The sequence below is a fragment of the Sylvia atricapilla genome, chromosome 5 (genome assembly GCF_009819655.1).
Source record: "Sylvia atricapilla isolate bSylAtr1 chromosome 5, bSylAtr1.pri, whole genome shotgun sequence".
NCBI lineage: Eukaryota > Metazoa > Chordata > Aves > Passeriformes > Sylviidae > Sylvia > Sylvia atricapilla.
In genome coordinates, this window is record NC_089144.1 from 68,822,723 (window position 1) to 68,850,542 (window position 27,820).

A 27,820-nucleotide genomic window follows, 5' to 3' on the forward strand; every position below is an offset into this window, starting at 1 on the left:
TCCAAAGCTTTATGTTTCCTTAGTTGTTTTTGTTTTTTTTTTCAAATAACAAACTAAACAGGTTTTAATTGAAAAGAAAGGATGGATCAAGTGTAGTTCCAAGCTGCTGGTGCCTACAGAATAGCCATAATGAGAGAAATGAATAGGTCTATTGGTGCTTCTCTGTGCTGTCCCATTTGCAGTGATTATTCCAAATCTCTGTTCTTCTACTGCTTAGGCTTGTTCTTACTACATAACTTTTGTATATTTGCAAAAATGTTCATGTGCAAACACGAGGGTTGCATTCTCTTGGTTAATTGCTCATCATTTAATGCTTTTGATTCACATGTTGCTGAGCTCCTGTGGGAGCCCTGTAAGAGAGAGGAAGGGGATTATGTGTCTACTATGGAGAGAGGAAGGGAATGATTTTCCTGCCCTCCTCAAGGCTCTAACTGGTGTTGGTAACCTCTGGTGGTTGGGGAGATGTCCAAGGCCTTTCTGTCTAATTGTGAGCTTGGGTCCTGAAAGTTAAGAAGGCCTATGAATGTGCTGTGGAAAGTCACTTTTGTTTTCCACTCGCTTGTGTGATGTAGCAAGTTGCATATTCGAAGTTGAGATTTTTAGGTTTTTTTTTTAAGCTGTTCATCATGTTTGATCATATAGACTGGAAGTTTTAAAATGTTCAGAGAACTGTCTGGTATTAGTGCTGTTTGCTTTGTCTGGCAGAATAACTTTTTGCCATATGAGTAATATTTCCCTAGTAGCATTCTTCAGGGTGCTAATATAGAACTAGATCCAATTGTTACCTGATGCCCAAATGCTATTTGAAGTGTTCAGTAAAAAATAAGGACTTTGTTGTTAGACCATGTCTATCTTTTGTTTAACTGTACTGGAGAAACAAATACCTTGGTGTTTTGGAGGCTGCCAGAACACAGAAACTGGTTGTTTTTGTAGCAAGGCTTATTTGATTTGTGCTACTTGTTTTCTGGGCAAGGTGATGCTGTGGTGGTTCTGGTTTGGAACACTCAGAGCAGTCAGGAGCTTGTAAGCAAGATCTGCTTAGGAAGAGTGTGGGTAATGAGGTATGTGTAAAACACAAGGCAATATCTCTCATTTTTCATCCTGTCAAGTGCCATGTTTGAGGTGTTTGACTCACATCCCACAGATAACAGCTTGCTCTGCACCAGTAGTGATTGTGAAACTCTTCATTGGAGTCACTTACTGAAGCTTTTGCTGTTGGGGAGGATGGGAAAAGGATGACATGGTTGTAGCCCCATTATCTGAGCTGGGTTTAACCAGACCCCTGAAATTTTGAATAGTTGTGCAGGTATTACATCCTCAGCAGCTGCTGTACATGCAACAAACACAAACTCTTATTTTTACTTACAGAATCGGGCTACTTTCAGATTTGACCCTGCAGATGAAGACAAAAGAAAGGTGAGTATAATAGGCTGTTGAGCTGCATACCTCAATGTAGGTGTATAAAAGAGTAAAGGCAGTCTCTTAACTTAGCTGCCATTGTGAAAAGGTGCAAGCAAGGAATATAAAATTGTGTTTTAATTTTTGCTTCTTCAGTCCAAAAGACACGACACCTATATATTCCTTTTTTTTTTTTTTTTTTTTTTTTTCTGAAAGACACAAGCCCCTAGTCTTGAATGAAAGTAGTTTCAGAAAAGTGTAGAAATTATTTTGTTGGGCACGGATTTGAGATGAGGTGGAGGAATAAGGGTGAAGATACTCTTCTGTATCTACTGAGGTAAAATTTTGCGATAGATTTTTCAATTTTCTCTCTTTTCAACAGGTGACAATATGACAGATGTATTTCTTGTCTAGATGAGATGCTTAAAGAACACTAGAGATTAAGATGAAAGGATAAGTACAGAAGAAAGCTGTTAAGCTGTAAGGAGGACAGGCTTACAGAGGCCCATTATTCCAAAGATGGCTGGAATCAGTGAGATGTGGTTTGTGCATGTCAGGTGTCAAAGCTGGGAAATGTAACTTGAGCTGTCCAGTTGTGGTAGGGCTTAACACATCCCTTCAGATCCATCCACAGCCTTGCATTTAAAGCTTGGACATGGAATTTTTATATTTTTCCCTGTTGTTATTTTTAGGGTGTAATATGTATTAACAAGTCCCCTTCTGTTGTGCAGTTAGTTTTGGGGCTGATTTGCGTGTTTATTCAGACAACATTGATTAGTGATTGAGTCTGTATGTTTCTGCTATTTCTGGAATGAACTCAAAAGCTTGAAATCAGAATTGCAAGGTTCCAGCAAGGATAGCTTGTTGAAATTGGGCACGCATTGTTTCATTCTGTGATCTTACGCTAAATCAAAATATTTTCAGGTGTTACCTCTTTTTTCTGGTAGAAATGGGTGGGATGATAAGTCTGTCAGTCTTTTACATTTGCAAACCTATCAGTTGTTTGTACTGTGACCTCCAGTTTCAATTCCTTGTTACACAGGGGACTCAAAGACCTTTTAGCTTTGCTTTATCTGTGGTTTTACTCGAAGCTGACACTCAGTGATGTGGTGATGGACTCTGTGTGTCCTCTCTGATCTGTGGAAGAGCTCAGCTGGGATCTGGACTTGGTGTTCTTACCTCTGTTTCCTCACCATCCCTTTTTACATTGAGAATGAGCAAATGTCTAGTCTGAAAAATTGGTTGCCAGCTACAGAACACAGGAAAGGAGAAGAGAGCAGAGGCCAAATTGGCAAAAGCCTAATAAAGACAATGAGTTTGGAGAGGTGAATGAAAGTTATACAGTATAAGGATATATATTTTTTAAGCAACCCATACACTCCAGTGACGTGCTAAAAATACAACAGAAAGGCCAAAACTCTGGCTTGACTAGAAGCTGGGTCAGTTGGACTGGGTAAACTGTTCTGTAGTGATATATGGCTATAAAAGCATGATGCTTTTAGGCTATAACCTAACTAAACCAGCAGTGAGTTTGTGATGCTGAATTCCGGGAGAGGATAGTAGGTTGTGTCCTCTAGAAGGCAGGGACAAGAGGTAATGCTATCAAGCTTGTCTATCTGGACGTAGCCACAGGACTGAAATACATCACAGGGTGATAAAAACACCAGATTGTAAAGTGAGCTGTCCTTGTATTTGCCCTGGTTGTGTGTTTAATGATGTATGTGTCTGCCTTGGCCTATCTGTGGTGAGTGTTCTGGATATTAATGAGATGGCAATCTGTGTTGTACTGTAAGATCCACTCAGATACCAGGCATATCAAGTTAGTGCCAATCCTTCTTAACTTGTTATATGCTAATAAAAAAATGTGAACTTTTGGAAGCCTGTTTGCAGTTTCAGTGTGTAAACAGTATAAAAATTGCCAACCAGAAGTAAATGTGTCCTGGAATAGCAGCTGAAATTAAAGCAGTGGTCTTGTTTCTGAGGAGCTTAATGAGCTCTTGGAAATCTAAAATATTTGTCTCAACGGTCAAAAAATTGTTGATGATGTTTTGTAGGGAAAAGTTGATTCTTCAGAGCTGCAACACTTCATAGCACCGTGGCATGGTTGAGACAACCAGTTGGTTCTTTAGCTCTGTTCTGGAATCCACTCCAGAAAAGTTCTATCTATTAACTTGACCAGGCAGTCACCTTGGAAAGAGTTGCCAGGTGTAGTGTCTCCCTCTCTGTGCACAGCAGATGCTTCAGCTCAAGCTCACATTTTGTATCCTAATACAAAAAGCAAAGGGTTTTTTGGACCACTTGATCCTTATTTAATAGCTTTGCTCTCAATGATTTATACTTTGTTCGGGCCAAAGACTGCTTCTGATGTAGCAACACATTTGTGCTGTTTACAGACTTCAAATGGTAAGAAGATTATAGCAGTGTTTGTGCCCTGGAAATGTCTCTCAGCACAGATAGCCTGGTTGGTCATAGCATTCCACAGCTGGAAGTTGCCACAGCACCATTTGCTGTAATATAACAGATGTAAATCTACCCTAGATGGCAAGTAAGGCTTTTTCATTTGGATGAAGGCACTGAGTTTGCAAGAGGAAGGGGGGGAAAAAAGGGAAGCAGTAGCCAAATGTAAGAATATAACTTACAAGTCATATTCTTACCTGGTGTGATTAAACTCTTTCCTCTTCAGATCCATACCTTTCTGTCTGCTTCATCTTTTGTAGTATTTGCAGCATCTGGTTTCTGCTGTATTAGGTCCAGCTTACTGTGTCGTGTCTCTTAATAGAAATCTTCAGAATTTGAGATCAGTGTTCTTGAGTTATTGTCCAGGTTCAATTTGAACGTGATGGATCTAAAAGTCAGTGGGAAGAAAATCAGCAGAACAGTCTTTTCCCCTTGCAGCACTGAGTGTTTTCAAGGTGTTGAAATAGCCTGTGGTAAATCATATCAAAGGTATTGTGGGGCTTCCTCTACCAGTTAAATTCATGATGTGGGGAGATTCTCCAAGTCTGTGGACAGCACCGTATTTTAACTCTGGAAGGATGGAAGGAGTGAAGTGTGTTGATGGAGCAAGATGCTGTCACGCTCTGAATCTTAGAAGAACCTCATTTCTAGTGCTGTTGATCCTGTGATGTCTTAAGGAGGTCTGAAGGTTCCTGCAGCCACCAAGGCACAGTTTTTCTCCTCAGTAAATTTGGGGCAAGCTTTTAAAGTCTACTACTGAGTGTCCTGTAAAAATATTAAGCTCAGGTTCTTCTATGGGCACACTGTGTGGTATCTTAGTATTAGTTGCTGTTGTTACTGTTCTGACTTCACCAAAGCCCCTTAAGGGGCTCAGTGTGCAAGAGGAAAAAAGTACTAAGTATCCTTCATTAATCCTTCATTAATACTCAGCATTTGTTCTAATTCCCCCTGGTCCTGCCCATTCCCATCCAGCATTTTTCAGCTTTTGCTGAAACCCATCTCTCCTTTTAACATCCTTCTTTCACCATGGGATTACAGAGGATAAAAGGGTTCTCCCTCTCCCTGCCCAGTGAGGTGAGCAGGGGCTGCTGTGAGTGCAGCTATGCAGGATTTCACCTTTCTGGGACTCTGAAGCAAGTGTTTAATCCACCAGTTCTGACAGCAGGGATTGCTCAGTGTGTTCCTCACCTCACCTGCAGAACTGTTGTGCTCTCAACACGTTCAGTCCTTCAGCTTGGAGCTGTGCCATGTCAGAGCTGGCAGGCTCCTGCCAAACCTCCCGCTATCAGTGTGCCTTCAACAATGAAGTGCTCAAAATAAAGCAGGCTGAATCCTCAAGAAATGCAAGTATACACCTTTCCTTCCCACCTACATCTGTCCACAGAGACTAGGCAAAAATTTGGCACGACCTTCTCGGGGGAGCTTATCTAACTGTCCTGTTATTCAGCAGGCTTGATGATACATGTTATGTAAATGTTGTCTTGACTTACAGAGAAATGAAAGTTGCAACTAACATTTCAAATATTCTTGGGCTTACTTTCTCACTGCCGTGGATGCCTGGCTTTGAAACCTACTAGACACTTAAACACAGAAACTGAAGAGTTGTGCTCCCCTCTCCTTTCCCTCTCCCGGCCTAATCAGCCTGTGAACAAAGATAGTAGAAGATAATGGAAGAAATTATGTTGGCCCAAAGCCACACAGCAGGTCTGTGGCTGAGCAAGGGAGAAAACACGTGTCTCTTGTATCTCAGGAGAGGTCTTTCTACTGGGCTGTGTTGCTTCTTAGCATCAAGACTTTATGCTGCCAAGATAAAATAGACCAAAAGAGGTGAATAGTTTATTTGTCAAAACAAGATGACAAATGGGTTTTTCTGGCATTCCTGTTTTAACACAAGATTGAACACTACAGCATAGACAAAAGGAAGGGTGTGCATTGTTCTGTGTTAGTCTTAGTATTGGCACAAAAGCTAAGAAATCTTGAATTTCAGAGAAATTAATAGATTTTACAGTAAAAAAAAGTTAAAACTAGAAACTGCCTTGCATCTGTGAAGAAGTACATGAAAAACACTTCTTGCAACATTTGTTGCACAGTGCATTAAAGTCAAAATATTATCTGCACGTTGATTTTAACAAAGAAATGTTAAAATCTTGCAGTGACCTAAAGTGTAGCAACAAAGCCCTTGAAACTGGAATAATCATCATACCTATTGTGGAAGGATAAGGTACCTTCCTGTCTGAATTTTCACTTGCTTTCATTTCCAACCACATAAATGAAATCTGTCCCCTGTAGCTTATGCCATGCTAATGGCCTACAGGGTGGTAGAAATGGATGAAAGTAGAAGAGGAAAAGCATAATAATGCTGTTGTGGTCACATCTCTTCCTGTTTCTCTTCTCTCTGTGCATCATTTCCCTTGTACCATCAAGGCCAAAACAAAAGATGTGAAAATGTGCAGTATGGCATTTAGTTTCAGTTGTCCCCAAGGCAACTTCCTAATGGGGTGAATCTTTCCATGAATAGCTCTGCAATTATAATCAGATACTCTAGCTTTTCCTGAGCTGCTCATGGCTTTTGGGATCAGCCAGCAGTGGTTCAATGTCACAGATATCCTAACTGATTCGTCTGAAATCACTCCTGATGGCTCCCTGGGTCTTAACTCCAGAGAACTTTGTCAACAGATAAGCTGCAAACAGGTTTGCCAAATCTCCAAAAAAAGAGTTCTATTTAATATCTATCTTTACTACAACTATTCAGAGTTAAGATTCTTCCGGTGCTGCATTTCACTAAGATTTGAAGCCAAGAGATGATTTGATATTTTTGAGCTAAATTGCGTGTCATTTACTGTATGAAGGGAAGGTTGGACTTCCAGCTCTCATAGCAAGTCAGCAGGAGCTTGGTGCCCTTTGGGATCCCTCCTGCAGTAACTTGGACATCTTGCAGTGATACTTTCATAGCCGCAGGTGGGTAAAACTTAGGGATGGAAAAATTAAGTTAGAATTTGAGGGGGCTTGATCTCTTTGTAATCAGTTGAGTGTTTAGAATTTGGATACAGGTTACAGACCACCTTGTAGCAGCTGTTACCAGCAAGGAAGACAATAACTGCTAGATCTGGTTGAAAAGCGCTTAAACACAGAATAAACTAGCATTTTTCTGAAGTTCTGTGAACTGACTGTTCAGTGATGTGTTGTTCCTCCAAACCAAACAGACTGTATATTTCAGCTTGCAGAGTTAACTGTATGGAAAACTCTCAGCAACAGAAAGGTTAGAAAGAAGTCGAGCTGTGACTAATTTGACTGTGGATCTGGACTGGTCATTTTTTGTTTGGGGCATTTTTAAAAACACTTAAAAGATGCCACTTTCAGAAACGTAGAGTGCAGGTCAAACCATGCTTAAGTCAGGGAGTTGTGCAGATCTGTTTGTGCAGCATTAGGCTAGTGGTGAAGAACTTGGAGAACTCTGTACTTGAGTATCTTTTTTCAGCCACAGTAAGTATGTATATGCCTGTACAAGTGGTCACATGTGGGGTTTATAGTGTTGTAGTGTCTGGAGTATTCTGATAAAGATTTCTTATGTTGCCTGTGTGGTAAAAGGTGGGGTTCATTCCTTGTTTCCAAACTTTTATAGGATGAGTCTAGTCAGGGCTGTGGAAATGCAGTCAAGGTCTTGGTTGTCTGAGTGATGCTTTTGGGTAGGTTTAACCCCAGGACAAGGATACTAGAAATCATATTGTGAGTTCCTGCTGTTTGACTTCGTTTACAGATTTTATTTTAACACTGTTGAAGTTAAAAACAGTTGAAGTCTTCTGTTGTTTTCTCCCATATTCTTCTGCAGTGTCTGTTCTAGATATGCTTTAGACTAATGTTTATTGTTGGTGATTTTTTTTTATTTTGGCTTTAATTGTAAGTCATCACAGTAATAAGATTGGCTTAGCTGTCCCAAGTGGAACCTTTTTTTTGAACTTTGTGTCAGAGTCATGGGCTTCTGCGCTCCTCACCTTTTCATTGTGGTGATGATGATGAAAAGTGGAATTCCAGAGACCATTCCCCAAGAACCATTTTACTAGTATAAAGAACATACTTTACTAGTATTCCAATGCTTTTTGTAATCACTTTCTTGACACAGACTGCCTGAGATGAGAGTGTGAATTTTGGGTCCTAAGTAGACTTCTTGCACTGGGGCTTTTCCATCAGTGGCTGCTCTGGCTTCTTTGGTAATTTATTTATGTTGCTGGTCAAGACACCAAGCTGGGGAGGAGAGGAGTGTAGAGGGACTGTGTCCTACAAGGTACAGTTTCTGTTGTATTGGGAACTTCTTTGTGGCTATCCTTCTGACTCTAGTACCCCTGAGCAGTAGTGTTGTCTTGAGTATGAGGCATAAAAAACCCCTGGAGTCCTCTCATGTCAAGCAATTGCTTCTGGCCTCTCTTTTCTCACCTTTGATTAATTGATTGTCCATTTCTGTTTTATAAAAGGTAATACTTCTGTAATTCAGATGTTATAGTTCTGACCTGCAGATTATGCGAGTGTTGTATTTTCTCATGCTGCATTTATGTGATTATTTACCCTTGCAGTCCTGTTGGTATAAGGAAACCCGTGAACTGTTTTGACATAAAGAACAGTCTGTGTAGATAAAGCAGCAGCTTTGCTGCTTTGGTAGAGCTGCTACAGTCTGCCTTCAAGTAAAACTGCATTATGTTTCTGTGTCAGAGGTGCTATTTCTAAGAGTTGTACCTAAAATGGGGGAAGCCTCTCAATGAAGTTGAAGTGGCCACGCAAATTGTAGCTGTTGCCAAACATGGAGTTCTAATCCTTGTATTTTAGGTAGCAGTCATTTTGGTTTCTTTTTCTCCCAGCCTCCTGACTGAAACAAACTTATCTTAAAATTCTGCAGGTGCTATAGATGTGACTGTTGTACTTTGACATATTTTTAAAAGCTTTCACTTCTCTCTAGCTTTGCTATTCTTCTGGAGTTTTTAGTCCTGGTACTGTAGCTGGCAGTGGTGGGAAACAGCTGCCATCTTGGCTTAATGCTTTTGCAAATATTGATGTATTTGGATTATGTCCTCAAGGAAAGCTGCTTTTGGTGCTCTCTGGAGGGCTTTGGTGGCAGTTCATGTTTTGAAGCGCTAATATGGAATGTCTAGATTCTCATGTCAGATAAAACCTCAAAAGTTACGTTGAAGCTTAGCCAAGTCGTTTCTTATTGCCACCAATATTTTGACACTAAAACTATTGCCTTTTTCTTTGTTGTGTTTGCCTAGAAACTGTGTGAGGGAATTCTAAACATCCTTGAAAAAGACACAAAAACTTCATGTCAAGTTGCCTGCCTGGAGGCCCTCCGGATTCTCTCCAGGGACAAGAAGGTTTTAGTGCCTGTAACCACAAAGAGGAACATGCAGATCCTTATGAAGCTAGCAAAGCTGGACACTGTGGAAGATTCTCTGGAGAGAGTATCTGAATTTCCTGTGATAGTCGAAGCCTTAAAATGCCTCTGTAACATAATTTTTAATAGTTCAGTAGCACAGAAGCTCAGTTTGGAACTGAATCTTGCAGCGATGCTCTGCAATCTTCTGCGGGAGTGTAAGGACCGGCCGCTGGTTGATGACATTAAATGCTTTGATTTGCGTCTCCTCTTCCTCCTGTCACTTCTGCACACAGATATCAGAGCACAGTTGCGTCAGGAGCTCCAAGGGGTGCAAGTTTTGACTCAGGCTTTGGAGAGTTCCTTGAGTGTAAGATGGACAGAAGAATATAAAGTAGCAGAAGATGGTGACAGGCCTCCTCTGTCTTTGCAAGAGACAGATTGTGCCATTGAGGCACTAAAGGCTCTATTTAATGTAACACTTGACAGTTGGAATGTCCACAGCAAGGTAAGGCTTAGGTGAAGTGCTTTTTTTTCAAATTATTTTGTTCAGCCTGCAAGAACCAGTGGGTAGATACACAGGAGGCAGTTGTTCCTGTTACTACTTGGGTAGAAAATCTTATCCATACATTTTCTGTCTAATGGGAGAACAGCTTGGCTTGCCTAATGCAAGTTAAAACTGTATGTTTTAGGAAAAAAAAAAAAGGCAAAAAACACTATTTTGTAAAAGTCTTGGATTTCCAAAAGAAAATAAATTTTAAAATTTCTTTATGTAAGTGTACCAGATTGCTGCATCTCTGGAGGTTGTAGACCATGGCAATAGGGCAATAGATTGAGCTGAGAGGACTCCCTAGTTTTTCTCTGTTGCATGATAAGTACCTCATCTCTCATTTTTCACAAATAACTCTGATGAAAGAGTGCTGCTGTTGTTAATATCTTCGTCCCATCCTCCCAACATCAGCTTTGGACTTAAACATGATCTTTTAAGATGAAATCGAGTAGAAGAACCAAATACATTTTCATTGTTATGTCATGAATAAGGTTTATCTTGGTTTGTTTTTGTTATTATGTCAGATTTTTTTTTTTGTAGATAAATATGCTTTCTATGTGTTGCATCCTTAAATTGATAAACAGAAATTGCAAGGATGACTTTGCTGAATAACCTGAGTCTGTGCTAAAGCAGGAGAATTATATAGGGAAACTTTATTTTGAGTCCACATCATAGTCTCTAGAACAGTGTTGTTTACTTTCCACTAGACATGGTAAATATGCAGCATATAAAGCTGATCAAAATTCTACAGTAGTTAAAACTTGCAAGTAATTGTTCTCTTTAGTGCATTGGACTAAACAGCCAATCAGACATTAATTATGACTTTAAAAGAATGTGAAACTTGAGCAAAGTTGGAAGTTTGTTCTTTGCTTTAATGTCTCAAGGATGTAATGAATAAGAAATCCTGAAATTTAAGGTTAAGTGTTGGATAGGTCAGAGAAGCTAATATTTGAGTTTCAAGGAAATATAAAGAGAGTGAGGTTCCTTTCTTCTGTTTATCTTCCTGACTTAGACCCTTATTAAAAGTATCTTTAACTTTGTCACAGTTCTTTGTATAGACAAGTGATTGTTCTGTAGGTAAAAAAGCATGTAACACAGTTACATGGAAAGTTGAAAAAGCAAACTGTATTACATGTTCACCTCTTGAGAGGTAAGCTCTTGATATCTGGAAGCTGGTTTACTCTTACAAAATACTGAATCTGGAGAGATGTAAAGCCCAGCTCACTGTCTTTTCTTCCTTAATATCCCTAGCATGCATGCAGCTTTTTTTATTTTCTTTTTTTTTAATGAGAGTTTAGGACATCTCAGGGCAGGAGAAGCTTATTTGCATTTTGAGGTAAAGCTTGGATAATAACTCTTTACTAGGAATTCCTAAAAGCAGAGAACTTTTAAAGTACTTTTTAGTGACTGTTATCTGTTAGCTAGGTATGTTAGGTGACATTCTGCTTAGTGAACATTCCAGTGGCAATTTTAATGGTCTGGAGGAAGAGTGAAAGGCCTGTTAATGAAGTTAGGTTGAAGATGCAGAATTTGAAGAGGTTCCAAACAGCAGAACACATGGAAAATAAAAGGAGAGCAGAGAGTTGGACATGTTGGTGGAAAGCTAAACAAGATCCATCCTTATGTGGAGGGAAGCATTTGAAACACCAGTATTTAACGAGTTGAGATGGTTTCAAAGCAGCAAAGTCAGACAAGAGCTGCAGGTGGTACAGTTGGCAGATTTGAATGCTGATCTTACAAAAGATGCATTGGGTGCTTTGTGCCAGGTCATGCACTCCAGAACACAGGATAGATGTCAGGAAGAGCTGTTGAAAAAGGGTGAGGACAGTGATGCACAGTTAAATGGTTGCAGTTACTGGTGTACTTCTGTGTGGCTGCTGTCTTGTGGGAGGTTGGAAGGGGGAGTTGCTTGGAGAGAGGAAAAGGTAGGGCAAGTAAGGTTGCTGAGAAGTTATTAATGGAATGGAGGAAAGGTATCAAGGGAGCAGAAGTAAGGGAATTAGAAAAAGAGACAGACTGGGTGGAGGGAATGAAACTTGACAGCAAAAGGCCTAAATGAGGAGAAGACAAATTAAATGAAGAAGATGCATAATCTAAATGGATGAAGGGGTGGCCTGGTGTAAATACAAGAAGGAAGAGAGTGGTATGTTAGGAATAGTGGTATGGAATTGAGCAAACACTTCTAACTGGGTTTTCTAGTCATGAAGGCTGATTTAACTGGAAAAACCTCCCCAGTGAGTTTTACAAAGTCAGCTTATGAGACTTATGTAGCATTAAGCATTCAGTGAACACTAAGGTACAGTCCTTTTATTCATAGGGATGGATGTTATGATCTAATAGGTATTTTCCATCTTTAACTTTCATTATTCTAGTGACCTGAAACTCTCACTTGCAATCTTCAAAATGAAAAAATATCTTCATAATTTATATTTATATAGAATGAATCTCATCAATTTCGTTACATGGCTGCCATCCTTCGACACTGCTTATTAACCACGGGCCCTACTGAAGAAAAAACTGAAGAGTTGCACAGGTTGGTAGAATTGCAGAACCAGTCTATGTTAAAAGGTTTTTGTTTGATTAGTTTTCCTAAATAGAAATTGCTTTGCCTAAAATCCAAAGTGGAAATCTGAGAAAGAATGAAGACTTAATTTATTTTGATTTTTTTTTTTTTATTATTATGAAAGCTGTTTTCCTCAAACATTGTTTAAACATATCCAGTTTTCTGCAGAGAAGGTGGCTGGCAAGATTGTTGTTTTCTATGACTGATAATGAAGCTCACCTTTGTTAAATTTCATTTTTATGTTCATGTGTGTGTATCTGAGATGAAAAAATATATTGAAGTTCTAGGTGTAGTTCAAATTGAAGTGGAATGCATCTTCTGTTGTTCTGAACAGAAGCTGATGGAAACACTACATTTTGAGATTTCTGTATATAAGTTTTGCAATTCTGATGGATTGGGGTGGAAGTAACAAGTTGATATTTTATCCCAGTAGTTCTAGGATGCTTTATTGGAATTACCAATAATTTTCCTTGGTAGTAATACTTTTTTTTCAAAGCTGAGTGAATCATACAGTTTTAGGTGTGTGGTTTGGTTTTTTTCCCTCAGTCTTGCATCCAGCTCTTATGTATTGGCAGCCAGTAATTCAATCAAAATTCGGATTATTTCTGGTGAGGTGGTGGTTCTTTGTTCAGTGTTACTGTTCTTTCTCTATGACACTCTTATTTTTACCAAGCAAGTCAGCTCTTCAGTGGGCCTGACAATACAGTAGCTTCCCTCAGCACTGAAATGTTGCCATTTTCTTCTTCCACGATGTCTGTATATGTAAATGTGAGATCTTTTGAAGGTCTTCTGAACTTCTCTGGGAAGAAGGATGCATCTTTTCACACCCAGCAATCTTGAAAGTGTTAAATAACCTTGATTAAAATCTTGGAAAGCTCTTAGAGATCAAGAGTCTTAGGAGGTGAACACTAAAATCCTACATCAGAGCCCTTCTCAGTTGGTGCAGACTGGTTTGGAATAATTCAGGATACTGCTGCAGTAGTTGCCATGACTGAAGTTAATGCTGTGTCCTGAAGGGCAGTTACTGTTTTCTCTTTGCTGCTGCTTATGGTGGGTGCTTTGTGCTCTCAGCCTGCTTTAAGGGAGGGACTGGCAGGAATAAAATTCCTACTGCTGGGAGAATTCACCAGTTCTGGATAAAATCAACAATTATGAGAGAGTTACAAGAATTATTATAAGTTGATGCTCTTTATGAGATCTGTTCCCTTGTCCGGAAATCTGACTAGTCTGATCACCCTGTTAACTATATTGCCCTGTAAAATTTAATTGTCTTGTGCTATTGCAAAAGGATGCAAATTATGCTTTTGGTCTTAGCTTTTGCAAACACTTTTAGCTGAGATCCAGAAAGGGCTTTACATAAAGAGGTTGGCAGCTGTGAAGATGACATAGCATTGGTATGATTTCTGTCCTTGCCTTTTTTCAGTGGCAAGGGACATTTTTTGTGGCAGTGCTGCCCACGTGGGCCTTATGGAGCCACCAGTCAAAGCAAAGGTTCTCCATAATTCTGTGAGGGGGAAGCTGGAAAGGAATGAGGACACCCATCACTACCTTGTATCACTTCAGCTGTTCCCCTTTCTCCAGCAGGCTCAGTGCAGCCCTGCATCACTTCCTGCCACGCTGAGAAAACAACCTTGTCCCTCAGAGCAGCTTGTTAAGTTAGCTGAAGAGTAAAGAATGCAAGTCCAGCAGCATTGCTTGTGGTGTTGGATCTTGATTTACATGCTTTCCATGCAGGATTTGACTGCTGCCATTCAAATAATTCAGCCTTTTTGCTGAACCTCAGTTTTGCCTTTGAACGCTAGAAAGATGCAATAAAAGCTAAATAATTCAATACACTTTTTCACCAAGACAAGGCAACTCTGGAATAGAAAAGCTATGCTCAGAATTAATGCCCCTACAAATTCTCAGAGGAATTGGGGCCTGCATCAGAGGGCCCCGCTTCAGTCCATTGATTTACTTGGACAGGCAAAATTTAATTCCTGATAGGAACTGCACTAACAAATGAGTGAACTGTTGTTAGCAGTCTGTAGATAAAAAAGAGAGGCTGCATCATCATTTGGGCCGTTCAGCATGCTGGGCTCTGACTGTGCAATCTTTATTGCTGGAGATCTGGTGGGAATCAGAGAGCAGAGCACAACTTCCAGCTATGCTTTCCTCCTGGGGCCTATCAGTAAGGCAATTATGAAAACTGTGTTAAAAGTAAAATAAAATACAAACAGTGGTGAATGCACAATAAACTTTATGAAGTATCAGGGAGATAGAAATATATTTCTTAATATATTTACTATATATTTAATGTAGTGTGTCTATGTATTACATATTTAATATATTTACTTGTACTTGCAAGTAAATCAAGTATATTTACTTGATTGCTTTCACTTCCCTAAGTTTATTAATCTGCAGAATCTAAGGTGCTTTAGTGAAAGGTTTGGGCAGCCTGTTAAAGCACATCGTTTGAATGGCAGTAAATTGAGGATTTATTTTTATTATTATACTGAATGCTGGATACATGCCCTGAGCCATGATGTACTGATTGTCAGTGTGACTATTTCTAATAAAAAAGCAGAAGTTATCCATAAAAATATCTTACCTACTTTAGTACTCAGTACTGTCATTGTGGTTCTGTTGCATCATTACTTAGTGTTTGAATATGAACAACTTAAAGTACCGCGTGTTAGAGTGAGTGTCATTTTTGCCCACTAACAAGGTTTTAATCAAGGCATTCACTGGCTCTAAATAGGTCTTTGATTCTGAATTTGCATATCAGGAGGGGGCTGGGAGTATGAGTGGGTGGATGTCATGTCCCAGTGATTAATGATCTCTAGGAAGCCGAAAAGGGGAGAGTAATATACGCAGTATTTCTACCCCCTGGAGTAGGAATGCAAACACTATTGTGCGTATCTGTGCATAGTCACTGACTTCCTGGTAGCTGGAGAATTTCATACACTCCTCTGCCACAAATAAAACTGTCAGTGGAGTGACAAAGATCAGAAAGCTGGGCTTCATTTATTGAAAAGAATAGCTCAGGCACAGTGATCCAGAAAATTAATTTTGTAGGTGTTTGGGAACTTGGTTGTTTAATAAGAAACTGGTAAAAAGAGAACTTTTGATGAAAGGCCTAAAGCCACCAAATATTTGTTGAATTTCATCTGTTTTGTTTGTGACTATTCCTGAATTTTTGGAGAGGAATAACTTCCCGTGATATAAAAGACATATCTTGAACAGGGTTTAGAAACAAAACAAAAAGAACAAGCGTTCCCAAAAGTAATAGCGGTCTGAATTTCAATTACTAAAAGAGCAAAAGGCAAATGGCACAGTGTGGAACAGCCACCCAGTCTGATCAAACCAGAACCAGCACATTTGTTAGAAATCCTGCTATGGTCTGATGGCCACGGTTTGCTTTTTCTTTTGCTAATTCTTTGTTAGAATTGTATTAATAACTTAGAAACAGAGAGCAGCTTCTAAGTGGATGTTATTAAAAGTCTTAAAATGAAGTTGTTTGAAAAGTTTTCTCCATTCTTGGAACACTTCACCAGTTCTTGAAACATCAGTGCTCATTGGTTCATTGATAGCTTTGAGGTCTGCATGGGTAAACCTGAATAGTTTTGTGCTATTTCTAAATACATCCATTTATAAGTTTAGTTGGATATCAGCAAGTAAATAATGACAGAATTCTAATTTTTGCAGCATCTGCGTAATTTCTTCCAGTGTTCAGGAACAGTACAAGCCCAAGTCTGTACAGTGAGAACAGGGTAGATAGCAAACTCAAGGCATGTGTACCCTGCAAGAGACCCTTGCAAAGTAAGTCCCACCTTACTCCATTAAAGAGGAGGGAGGGACCCCGTGGCCTAATTGAAATCACTTAATGGCTCTTTGGAAATGCTTCTCTTTGTGTTGTAGAATGAGAACACTGCCAGTTACTGAAAGGTAGTGCTTGGTAAATAAACCTGAGTCTTTTTTAGGGTTGAAAGCCTTCTGTATTTCATATATACTGCAAGCTTAATAAAAATTAAAATATTTCAGGGGACCTAAGAAATGGCCACTTTGCACCCCCATCAGAGCAGGAGAAAATGTTGTCCATTTTATATTTTGCCACGCTAATGTTGGTAGTGTGGATGCGTGATAACTGTTTTAAGTTTCAAGGAGGAAAAAATTTGACTACTGCAAATCAATGTGAGAGTTCCCCCTGCTGTCCTGCAAGATCAGCTGCTGTAGCTTGCTGCTGGAAGCTGTGCCTTGTCCGTGGGATGGGATACTGTGGGGGCTGGAAGTAATCCTGCACTGCTGCTTTTGGAACTTTTTGTCTTTCTTTTTCCTTGTTTGTTCCAAGAGCCAGCACTCAGGCGATAATGCAGACCACCTTCTTTAAAACTCAGAGAGGAGAAAATAAAGCATTGTTTGAGTTGTAGGGCCTCTTTTTGATTGCAGTTGTACAAGCAGTTTATGGTGAGTTGTATTCTGTTTTTAATTCTTTCTTCCAAATGAATAATGAATTTTTAAATTTTGTTTCAGCAATGCAATCAACCTCTTAAGCAATGTTCCTGTTTCTTGCTTGGATGTTCTTATTAATCCATCGTCCCAAGAGGAAACAGATATAAAATACAATGGTATGAATATGAGAGCAATTCAGATTTTACTGGATTTCATGGAGAAGAGGATAGACAAGGTATGGACTGCAGTGATTTTTCACAAAAGGGGCCTCTTTCTCTAAAGCAAAAAGTACACATATATAAGCTTTGTATAAACCTTTTGGCCAGTACTTAGCACAAATATGGATGTCCTACTAAACTGTGAAACACCTCAAAATAAAGAACAAATTCCTGTGAATATCTGAAGCTATTTGCTTATGTGTGTCTGAGGGTGAGCATTTGGCTCTTTATGTAAAGTCCATATTTTGGCTGTATTAGAGAACATTATTGAAGTCTTCGTAGAATTTGAAAAGGAAAGTTTGCTCTTAAAATGTTTTATTTGTATTTGGTTTTATTTTAGGGAAGCAGCTACAGAGAAGGTCTAACTCCAGTTCTCAGTTTATTAACTGAATGCTGCCGAATTCACAGGAATATCAGGAAGTTTATCAAAGCTCAGGTAAGAAAAATATTCATTGAAATTTTAATATGAAGCTAATGATGAACTTTGAGGTTTGTACATCAGTGCAGGACAGTGCAGCAGACATAATTTTTCAGTCCTATACATCAATAGATATTATGGCCTGAGTTCCAGGATACATTCTGTAGCACTGTTAAATAATATCAGGGGTACTGTAAAGCTGTGTTAATGTGAGTCACCGTGGATCACATGAGATGAGTAAAAACCTCAGTAAGGTCTGTTCCTTTACACTCAGCAAATAAGAAACATTTCAGTGCAGATAATTAAACTTTGCAGAGCTGTGTGGTGGCCAGTGAGAATGCAGATGTTTTGATGGGTTCTGCATGAGGTTTAGTTTTACCTTAGCAGGAGGGAGTTGTTGGGATTAAGACTTGTGTATCAGCTGTCCTGTCAGAGTAAAAGTGTCACCTGGACAGAGATTAAGCACACTTTATCTCTTTGTCTCTTAAAATAGTTCTTTATTACAGTATGGACTGTGGCTTTTAACAGGGAAAATATTTCTGTGCCATGGCTAAAGACCTAAAGGATCTGTGTAGCTTGGTGGTTGAGTGTGGTGTTTTCTCTTTGTTTTGCTGTTTTTCCTGAAGTCAAGTGAAAAGAAGTTAAAAGATGAGCAAGAGCAAGAAATTGCTCCTCAGGTTTCTGCTGTCCTTCTCCTAAGCTGCAGTGACTTTTGAATTGCATTCTAGATGCTGCTCCCAGATCAAAGCTGTTCCTGTATTCATAAATGGAATTAAAATGAAAAAGAGCATATATTTTCTGCCTCTTCCATCTATACCAGAAGAGTGGTTTTGAGGACTTTAAGAAACTTGTTCTTGTTGTTTGTTTTTGTTCACAGCAGTTAGTTTTTAGGATACTTTGCTGATCTGCTAACTTAGGAAAAAAAAAAAGTTGCAGAGCCAAGTGTTCAGAAGCTAGAAAATGAAGTTGTCTGCATGTTTTTACGACATGTGGGCATCTCGATGTCAGGATATAATTGCATGCTGACTCCTGCCACAGGACCACTGCCTCATATAGTGCAGAGAATGGAGGGATGCTGCTAACTGCTGAATGGATGTTTGATATTTTGAATTGCCCTCTTGTTAAGTGCTGGCCTTGGGCTTCATTTGTTGTGCGCTATTCAAATTGTGATCTGAAGACAGGATGATTGATTTCCTCATGGACTGTCCTATGGCACTCATCACTGCATTAGTATTAGAGTACTCTAAAAACATTAATTCATTCTTACAACACACTGGGAAATGGCAGTCATGGTACTATCCCCAGTGGGGGGAGCAAGCAGGGACAAAGTAAAATGTTTTTGCTAATTGGTTGAAAACTTGATTTGAAAAAGACAAGGGTGTGTTTTATCCAAAGCAGTCAATGCTGTAGCATTCATGTAAGGATCAGTTCCCAGTGAGTCCAATTTCCGTAGTAATTCTGCTGGAATTTTGCACAGGACATGACACTTTACATTAGACACCTAGAAGACGGAGGACTTACAATCTCCTATGATAATTAGTGACATACTTGGTTTTATTCCCTGATAAAATATTGAAGATCCATCATTCATATGAGACTCTTCAGATCATTCAATATCTCATTTTATGGCCCGGATTTGTTTGCAGATCATATCATACTTCTTTGAATGTGAAAACATTTATATAGACTTTGAGTCTGAAGGCATCCATACTAGAAGGCACAGGTTAGTTTGCCAAAAAAGCCATCATTTGTGCACTACCTGTCTTTCTTGAAGGTTAAAGTTAACAATATTAATGACCTCTAATGAGAAAATAGTGTGTTTGGGGAAATGTTAAATAGTGATTTCTTCAAAATATTTCTGAAATTTAGCTTCAGCTTTTAAAAGTGTTTTCTGCTTGAAGTCTGGTTGAAGTATGCATTTCCTTTATATGTAGAGCACATTTTTGAAATTTAGTATTAGAAACTTGTAGTAAAACTTTCAATGTACTTATTTTCATGCTTTTTCATTAAGCACATCATTGCTCTATATAAACTACACAGCATTTTAAGAGTGTAAGTCTCCTTGTAGAAGTATTAGAAATACCAGTTTAAGATATATGAGCAAAACAGAAGAAACAGAGAACATGAAGTTATGGCTGCCTGTTGTACTGTACTCAGACATCCATTTGTGCTCATAAACTCCTAATAATTGTATTTTTAAAGTCTGCATTTGAGACTGAGTATTTTTCTGCCCGAAATGACAGACCAAGAAACTTAAATATACTAAGAAGCAAGAGTGACTACTAATGCATATGGGCATAGTTGTCTGATTTTATTGTCTTTTTTTTTTTTTTTTTTTTTTTTTTCTTTGAAGGACAGAGTATTTTTTTTTGTTCTGTTGGCTACATCTGTTTTTGTAAATACTGGTTTTGCAAGATACTTCCATGCATTTTATGCTGTTCTTCCCTTTCTTTTGTGCTGCCAGGTACTGCCTCCATTGAGAGATGTCTCAAATCGTCCTGAAGTTGGCACAACGGTGAGGAACAAACTCGTGCGCCTTATGACACACGTTGACCTTGGAGTAAAGCAAATTGCAGCAGAATTCCTTTTTGTTCTTTGTAAAGAGAGAGGTAAAAATTGTTTTTTCTTCTCCCTTTTGTATAAGGTCTTGCTGTAATTGGTGTATTTGCCTCTTGCTGTAACTCCTCGATTCTTGCAGCGCTCTGGTGGGGTTTGTTTTGTAGCTGATTACAGCTGAATAATTTTCTGTGTCCTCTTTGCAGTGGATAGCTTGTTGAAATACACAGGCTATGGTAATGCAGCAGGATTGCTGGCAGCCAGGGGCCTGCTAGCAGGAGGAAGAGGAGATCATTGGTACTCAGATGATGAAGATACAGACACAGAAGAATACAAATCTGCAAAGCCAAAGTATAGTATTGTTTTCAATTTCACCTATTCTATTGCATTTTGGATTCTTTTGACCTAGTTTTTGGGAGTTTTTTACCTTTTTCAGAGAGGCCAGTCTTGGAATGCTATCTGCTTGTATTAACTCCTGTCTTCTGCTGATATCATGGTCTAATTATTGAGAAACCAGCCTCTAACAGTGACCATCATGTAGTCAGATATGGTTGTAGGGGGAAAAAGTTTTTAAAAGTTACTATGAGAATGATTTAACATCTGAATAACTACTTAAAATTCAAGAGTGGAGAGAGGTTTTTAAGGAAGTGATAGGAAAAAAATTAGTAGCAAACTTAGCAAGGATGGGTTTTGTCACAGATTTTTGAGGAACTCACATGAAGTTTGCCAAGCTGCTAATTATTGTTTGTGGGGGTGTATCTCTGTAATGGAGAAAGCAATGGTGTCGAATATATCTAAAGCTTTTAGCCAGAACTTTGTTAAAATGGAGAAAGCCACTGTGTTTAGTTTCAGTTTTGACTGAATTTTAGATTGCATGGTACTAAAATTTTCCTGAAGAACCAAGTAGGTCACATATGTAAATATGGAAGGAGCAAAATAACTTCCATGGAAGTCATGCAGCAGGAATCCAGTATATTTGTTTGAAGGATTCAGTGACCAGGTAGAAGCTTTGCTGATTTTTATTGGTTGTAATTGTTTGGGTGTTAAGGGTTTTAGTTTGATGCCATTTTAAAGATGTTCTGAAATTGTTGATAGTGGAGATCTGAAGTGTTAACATTATTTTTCTGTTTTACTCTGTTTTCCTTGAACTACACAGATATGGTTAGGTATATGGTGAGCACTCGTGGTTTATTTAAAGATTCTTATTAAGATACATGAACAAAGGACAGGATGAAATGTATGAGATTTAGGAGTTATATTGCTTCTGTGCTAAGAAATTAACTCTAAACCAGGAGGTTTCTTTTTATTTCTGCACTTCAGGATTTTTTTCTTGCTGTTTTCTCTCTGCTCTTCTTTCAAAAGCCTGACATTCAGTTATATGCATATAAGTAAAATGATAACATCCATTTAGTTAAAAGCTAGCACTTAAATGAAACATTCAAGATAACCGTCAGTTGATTTATGCATCTGATTTTCTGTATTGCTGTTAAATGTTGGCGATTAAAATGTTTGAAAGGATAATGTGCCCAGAAAGTTTTCCTTAAAACTACTTCTCTGCTTTTGTTACCATTTACGTATCACTGTTCCCTTGTATTAACAGTGAAAACAAAGCTGGCTTTGTAAATGCTCAACATGAAGTGACTTAATCTGGTTTGAGCAAAAAATCATAATCATGGAAGGGCAACAGTTAACTAATGTAATGGAAAACTGAAACCTGTCTGTATTTTTAAAATTAAGCCTGTACAGAATTGGTTTCAGACATGTATCTGTCATCCAGTTCCCTGTTTATGTCATTAGTACTAATGACAGTGTCACTGTTACCATCATCATTCCCCTGGCTTCAAGCTGTTCCTCTCTGGGTTCCAACAACAAGAGCTACGAGCCTGTGCATATTTGAGCACTGACAAGACATTGATACAGGGAATCCACATGAAGATACAGTCACGATTGGTGAGAAGATATGGTATAAATATGAACCTTTTCTATTTATAGCAAAACCTTTCACGTGCAGTTCAGACAGTTTTAGTCTTGACGGTTTCTGTGAGTTCTTCCTGTTTTCCTGCTGTTAAGAAGATAGAAAATGTACTTATTCTTGCAGAAGGGTAAACAGTGTTGTTTTTTCACTTCCAGCATTAACCTTATCACTGGTCACTTGGAAGAACCAATGCCCAATCCAATGGATGAAATGACAGAAGAACAAAAAGAATATGAAGCTATGAAGCTTGTCAACATGTTTGATAAACTTTCCAGGTATTGCATTATAGCTGCTTTTGAGAAGCAGCTTATATCCTGGCTCTTTACTAAGGTCTAGTGCTTTAAAATAGTGCTAGAATCAACTTCTTTCTAGGATTAGGACTGCTTGAAATGCAGAGTAAAATGTTTAGCACTTAAAAGAAACGAGTGATAGGTTGCAGGACTTCAGATAAAACCTCTTTTGGAGAGGATTGGACAGAATTGGGAAGATCTGGTGGTAAGGGGACCTGGCTCCTGAATAGATAGGCAGATGGTAATGAAGAGAGTTTCTTGTTTTAAAGTATGGAACACAGTGAGGCAAATGTGCTGATTTTCCCCAAGTTAATGAATCTCATTGTAACTACTTACGCCTGCTGCTTATATGAAGGACAAACACAGTGAGAAAATGGTTGTCGTCAGAAACATTGTCCTCAGAAAATACATTGTATAATGGAGCAGTTAAAAGGGAATTTACAGTGAGCTGGATTACAAATCAGCCTTTGTAATTTGTTTTCTGTCACAAAGGTAATGCCATGAAAGAAATGGATACTTAGTGTGACATAATGGTGTTACAGTATTGATACAGAGAGTGGATCTTCAGTTCATAACTTCCTATGTACAAAAGAACATAGACCTGTGCTGTTATCTCTAGCTTTTTCTCTTTGGCTCAGTATGCATAGAATTTACTGTTATTTCTTTCCCCATACTTCTAGCCATATTAGAGCTATTGTTTGTAGTTTTTTTTTTTTTTAATTCATAAGCAAAATTGCATTCTTGTGAAATTTATGTCATATTAATTTGCCATTGAACTGAGTTGTAGGAGGTAAATATAAAAGTGCATCCATTCTTCAAATATGGAAAAAACTCAGCAGCTAGAAATGTGCTTGTTTTGTGGGAGTCTATAGATAGTCAATTAACAAGATCTATTGATGGAAATTCAGAAAAACATGTATTTTTTTACATCTCTGTTAAAGATTAGGAATATAACAAAAGATAGAGGAGAAACTGGATTTTCCATTAGCTGTCAAAAACTGAATTACAGGCAGGATTGAAAGCAGGGCAGGAACTTAGAACAACTGATCTGCAATTGTCAATTAAGTAATTGAATATTTTTTTCACACTATTTGCGTAGAAAGCAAGTGTAGTATGTCATAGTGTTCTTAGGAAAGAGAAGAAAATGCACTGCACATGTAGTCTTAATTGAACTACTCTGTAAAATGGAATCATTGCTATGTTAAGCTAGAGAATTAAGATGCAGAGTATCAGGGGTACCACAATAAAATGACTAAATGGTCTGAAATGTTTTTTTGAAAGAGAGATTGAGGCTGCAGATAAGCTGAGACTGAAGACAAGTCATTTGCTGTCACTGCAGCAGTTACACAAAACCTCCCAATGGTTACTGTGGCACAAGAGCCCTTTCAGTTTGGAGGGCTGGAGGCACCTGCTGCAGTGCCTGCCACAGGCTGACAATAACTGAGCAGCTGCTGCCCTGTGTCACCACTTATCCTTTTGGCCAGCAGCATTGCTGTCACCTTGGGCTTTCTGTGCCCCTTACATCCACCTGCAGTTTCTTCTATAGCACTTACTCTGCTCCAGGGCTGGCACTCTTTGTGGTAGGGCTTTTGTGTGTTTGTTTGTTTGGTATTGTGGTTACTGTGTGACAGTGTTGTTGATGTGACCTTTTTAGGTGCTCTGATAACGTTAATAAAATCATTTCACTGTTCTTCCCACACTTCTTGTTTTACTAAAAACTGGGGAAGAGGGAAATGCTGGCAGAAAGGAAAAAAAAAAAGAAAATACTTAAAAGTGGGATGTTTTCATGAATGCAGTTGAGTGCAACTGTGGGCCCTGCAGATGTTAAACATGGGAATTTGCCAGTCTTGCATACAAGAAGGAGTTAGTACCATGCTGAGTCCCTCCATGGTTTTGGTGCAGGACACTTGTGCTGCCTCCAGCTTGAGCCTTTCAGTGCTGGGAATTTTCAGACTTAAATCTACATGGAACACACCTCTACCCTTGGTTTGCACCCTACAGATGCAAAGCAGAGGTTGCTTGGGTGGAGATTTTGGTTGATTCTGGGGTTTGAGTCTTTCTTTGAGGCAGAATGCTCATGCCAGGTTTCCTGCTTCTGCTGCTCTCGTCATGGTAGGAGGGGAAATGCACCATGAACAGGTTCAGTTTGATGCAGTGCTTTGCTTATAGAGGGGAGGAAGTTGAACAGGAACAGCTTCTCATCTTGAGGAAGTTTATATAACTTAGTGTAACCTGAACAGGAGCTTAAAGTAAACTTGTGTAATGTACAGCAAAACAGGTTTGCTTAGTTCACTGGGTACTGCTGGGTATTGTCCCAGCAGTGGAAGCTAAGCTTTGAAGGGCTCCCACACTTTTATTGGAGAAAAGTATGAAAAAAAATTAAAAAAATAAAAAAAAATTTGAAGGATTGACAAACTTGTCACCTTCTGTCCCTGATTGATGAGGATAATCATGCCAGTTTGTCACTGCAGCACTCCAGGTTTGGCTTTGACTGGCGGAGTATCAGAACTCAGAAAACAAATTTGCCAGGCAGTACTACTTCACTGGGAAATTATAGCCTTCATTAATGAGTGCTGAATGTTTGCACTGTGCCCTTTGTGAAGGTTTATTGAAGCTGTAAGTGCAAAGGGACATATTTTTTTTTCCTAGTTCCATAATATGGAACTAGGAAATAGCCAGTGGATTTTTGCTTTTCAGGTTTCTCTTTCTTTTCAGCATTGGCACTGAAAAATTGAAACTTTTTGAGGTCGTGTAAAACTGATGGATGTTTTTGGCCGTTTCAGGTCATACTTCCCAAGCTTTTCTATTCTTTTGGGTTGTTGGTGTTTGGGCCTGTTCATGAGGTAATTGACCATCAACAAGGCTAAATTAAGATTAATCACCCAGTTTTGATTTCTCAAAATACCTGTCAGAAAGCTGAATATTATTGTGAACCCATTTCCCCTGTGCCAATATTTTAACATAGACTTGGATTCTACAAAATTAGTATTTTGATCGAATTTGGCAGAGTGAGATTACTTTTTTAAATCATTAAATACATACAAATTATATAAATTATAAATTTCATACAAAGTATAAATGAATGTGAGCAGTCTTGATTGTTGCATTTCTTGGGAGATGTGTAAACTACTTAGGCTGATCCTGGATGCCTGAACTTGGCCCTTATGTAACTCTGTGGGTTTTGTCTGCAGTAAGTGTTTTCTTTGGTTCTTTGAGAACTGTTTGGTGTCTGTAAATCAGTGTCCTCTGCACATGATGTCCATCTTTGATAAACTCCCCAGATCTGCAAGGATTTAATTCAGCCTTCCATTTTTATTTTTTTTGTTGCAAAACATCCAGTTAGGCACCCAAAGTCAGTTTCATGTGATAACTCTGTCTATATAATGGATTATGGGAGATACTTTGTGTTAATTAAAATGTCTGGAAAAAATGCTAACATTTTTTCTATTATAAATGGTAGGTAGAATTGTATATTAATTGACTAACTTAGAATGTCAGGATGCCTTTTCCAAGCCAACCTTGTATTAATAGCAAGAATCCTTTTGCTGATAAAATGGTCTCCCAATTATCACAGCTTGGGTTTTGTTGTACATTGAAGAGAAGTCAACAAAATGAGTAAGAGAACCTGTCTAAACAAGGTACCCTACTCATTAAAAACACAAAGTTAATCATAGGATCAATGAAGAAAGCAATGCTACATCGAGGTGGTGGTTTTTGGTTTTTTTTTTCCCTTTCTAATTGTAGAACAAAATAATGTTCCCTGAAAGGATCGGAACTATTATGTGGCACTCAATTATAAGGAGGTGAATAGGTCCCCAAGACGCTGTTTTATCAAAGGGACAGGCTGGTGTTTACATGATGGCTGTTTGATTACAGACACCGTCATTAATTCTGTGTGGCAGTGCTGCCCTGCAGCACAGACAGCAGGCAAAAGAGACACCCTTCAAAACAAGGCAATGATTTTTGAGTCGTTATCAAGCTAAATGGCAAAGCAGGAAGGCAGAAATTCTGTGGATATATTTGAAGAGACTCTTGGGAGATGTGCAAGTGGAAGAAGAGAATGCATTTTACCAACTGTTTAATTATGGTGTGTTTCTAAGTACACTTAAACAGAATGTTTTGTTTGCATTAGAAAAATGAGTGTTACAAGGTCACCTAAGGATGTTCACACATGTATAAATGCACATTGTGTGCTTGTATAGAACTTCATGGATATGGAAGAATTCCCACTGCCATCTACTGGGCTGAGGCCAGCGATGTTCTGCCCTATGGATGTGCTCTAAACATCCAGTTTCTGGGCAGTGACCTGTTTTCTGAGGCTCTGCCTGTCAATTCCTGGCACTTCCCTGCCCACCTTGTCTCTCCCCCATGGACACTGAGCACATCCTCAAGTAGACCAGTGTGTCAAAGCACAGTTGAGGTCTAGATTGTGGTTAGAAACAAAACTGGCTAATCCTTGCTTCTTCTCCTCCTTCTTCCTTTGGTGGCTTGGCATATTTCTGTCTTCAGACAGTTCAGTTTTACTGGGTAGCATTTGCCTGAGGAAGGATGTGTGGAATTCAGCCTCCTGATGCAGAGAAGCGCAAACCCCTCCCAGCCCTCTTCCATCCTGCTCAGGAACTTGCACAGCAGGAAGCTCAGGCAGAACAGAAAGGTACTTGATAAACATCCTGGATATTCTGTGCAGTGTGAGATCAGCCTGGCTCCTATCGTTAAAGCCTAAGGCTAAAGTGAAAGTGAGGCTGGGAAAGGGAAGCCTCAGAGAAAGAGCTTTTCCTTTATAATTGACAAATTATGAGGTAGGACTTCTTGACAATATTTGAAGACCTAAGAATTGTTGAGAGGATAGGGTGGTCCCCACAGAAAGGGACCTTGGGACCTTGTTTGCCTGTCTTCCTCTTTCCTTTTTCATGAGCAAATTCTTTATCCTTTATTAGCCATTATAATTCATTTATTACCAAAAATAAATGGTAAATTACTAGAAAATGATGTGATTCCTTGACTTGTGGCTGCAGTATTAAGTGTTGCAACTTAAGAGTATGCCTTGGAATCCTTAAAACAAAAATCTAGGAGCCTTTCAGCTTAAAGGGCAAGCAATGGTGATTTTGTTTTTCGTGGCTATATTTTTGCATTTTAGAGGATACTTGTTTTGTATGATGTTTAAAGTTTGAAATCCAAAAAGACCTTAGATGTATAGGATTATTTCTGTGTGGAAAAAAAAGATTTTGCTATTAGACACAACTCTAAAGCACTCCAGCTTTGCCTTTGGGGGACCCCAACAGCAAGCAAGGTCCTCTATGGACCACAGATTTGCAGTGTTCATGGTTTGAGCCCGTTTGAATCTGATTTCAAGGCCTCAGAGGTGTCTTTTCCACACATCTCCAAGAGATTCTCTCGAGTGCTGACATTGGGCAGAATCTGCACACTGTGGATTGCATTTCCAGATGGGAGGGCCCTCACTGGCAGTCCTGAAGTAATGGCAAGCTCTCTCCAGTCTGTTGAAAGATGGATCCTGTTCTTCCACACGCACTGAGGGAGAGCCTGGCCTGTGCTCTTTGATTTGGTCTTGCAAACCTCTTTCCCTGGCGTCAGGCTTACCACCAGA

General features: G+C 39.0%; 1 protein-coding gene across 1 annotated transcript in view; it reads left to right on the forward strand.

The window, feature by feature from the left end:
- The window catches only part of RIC8B (RIC8 guanine nucleotide exchange factor B), a 32,073-nt gene that overhangs the window by 1,947 nt on the left and 2,306 nt on the right, over positions 1-27,820 (forward strand). Inside the window, exons 2-9 of the mRNA XM_066319992.1 lie at positions 1,369-1,416; positions 9,114-9,722; positions 12,203-12,297; positions 16,840-16,993; positions 17,317-17,412; positions 19,859-20,003; positions 20,157-20,301; positions 22,081-22,200. Of these exons, the coding sequence (XP_066176089.1) occupies positions 1,369-1,416; positions 9,114-9,722; positions 12,203-12,297; positions 16,840-16,993; positions 17,317-17,412; positions 19,859-20,003; positions 20,157-20,301; positions 22,081-22,200 (1,412 nt within the window). The remainder of the gene's footprint in view (positions 1-1,368; positions 1,417-9,113; positions 9,723-12,202; positions 12,298-16,839; positions 16,994-17,316; positions 17,413-19,858; positions 20,004-20,156; positions 20,302-22,080; positions 22,201-27,820) is intronic.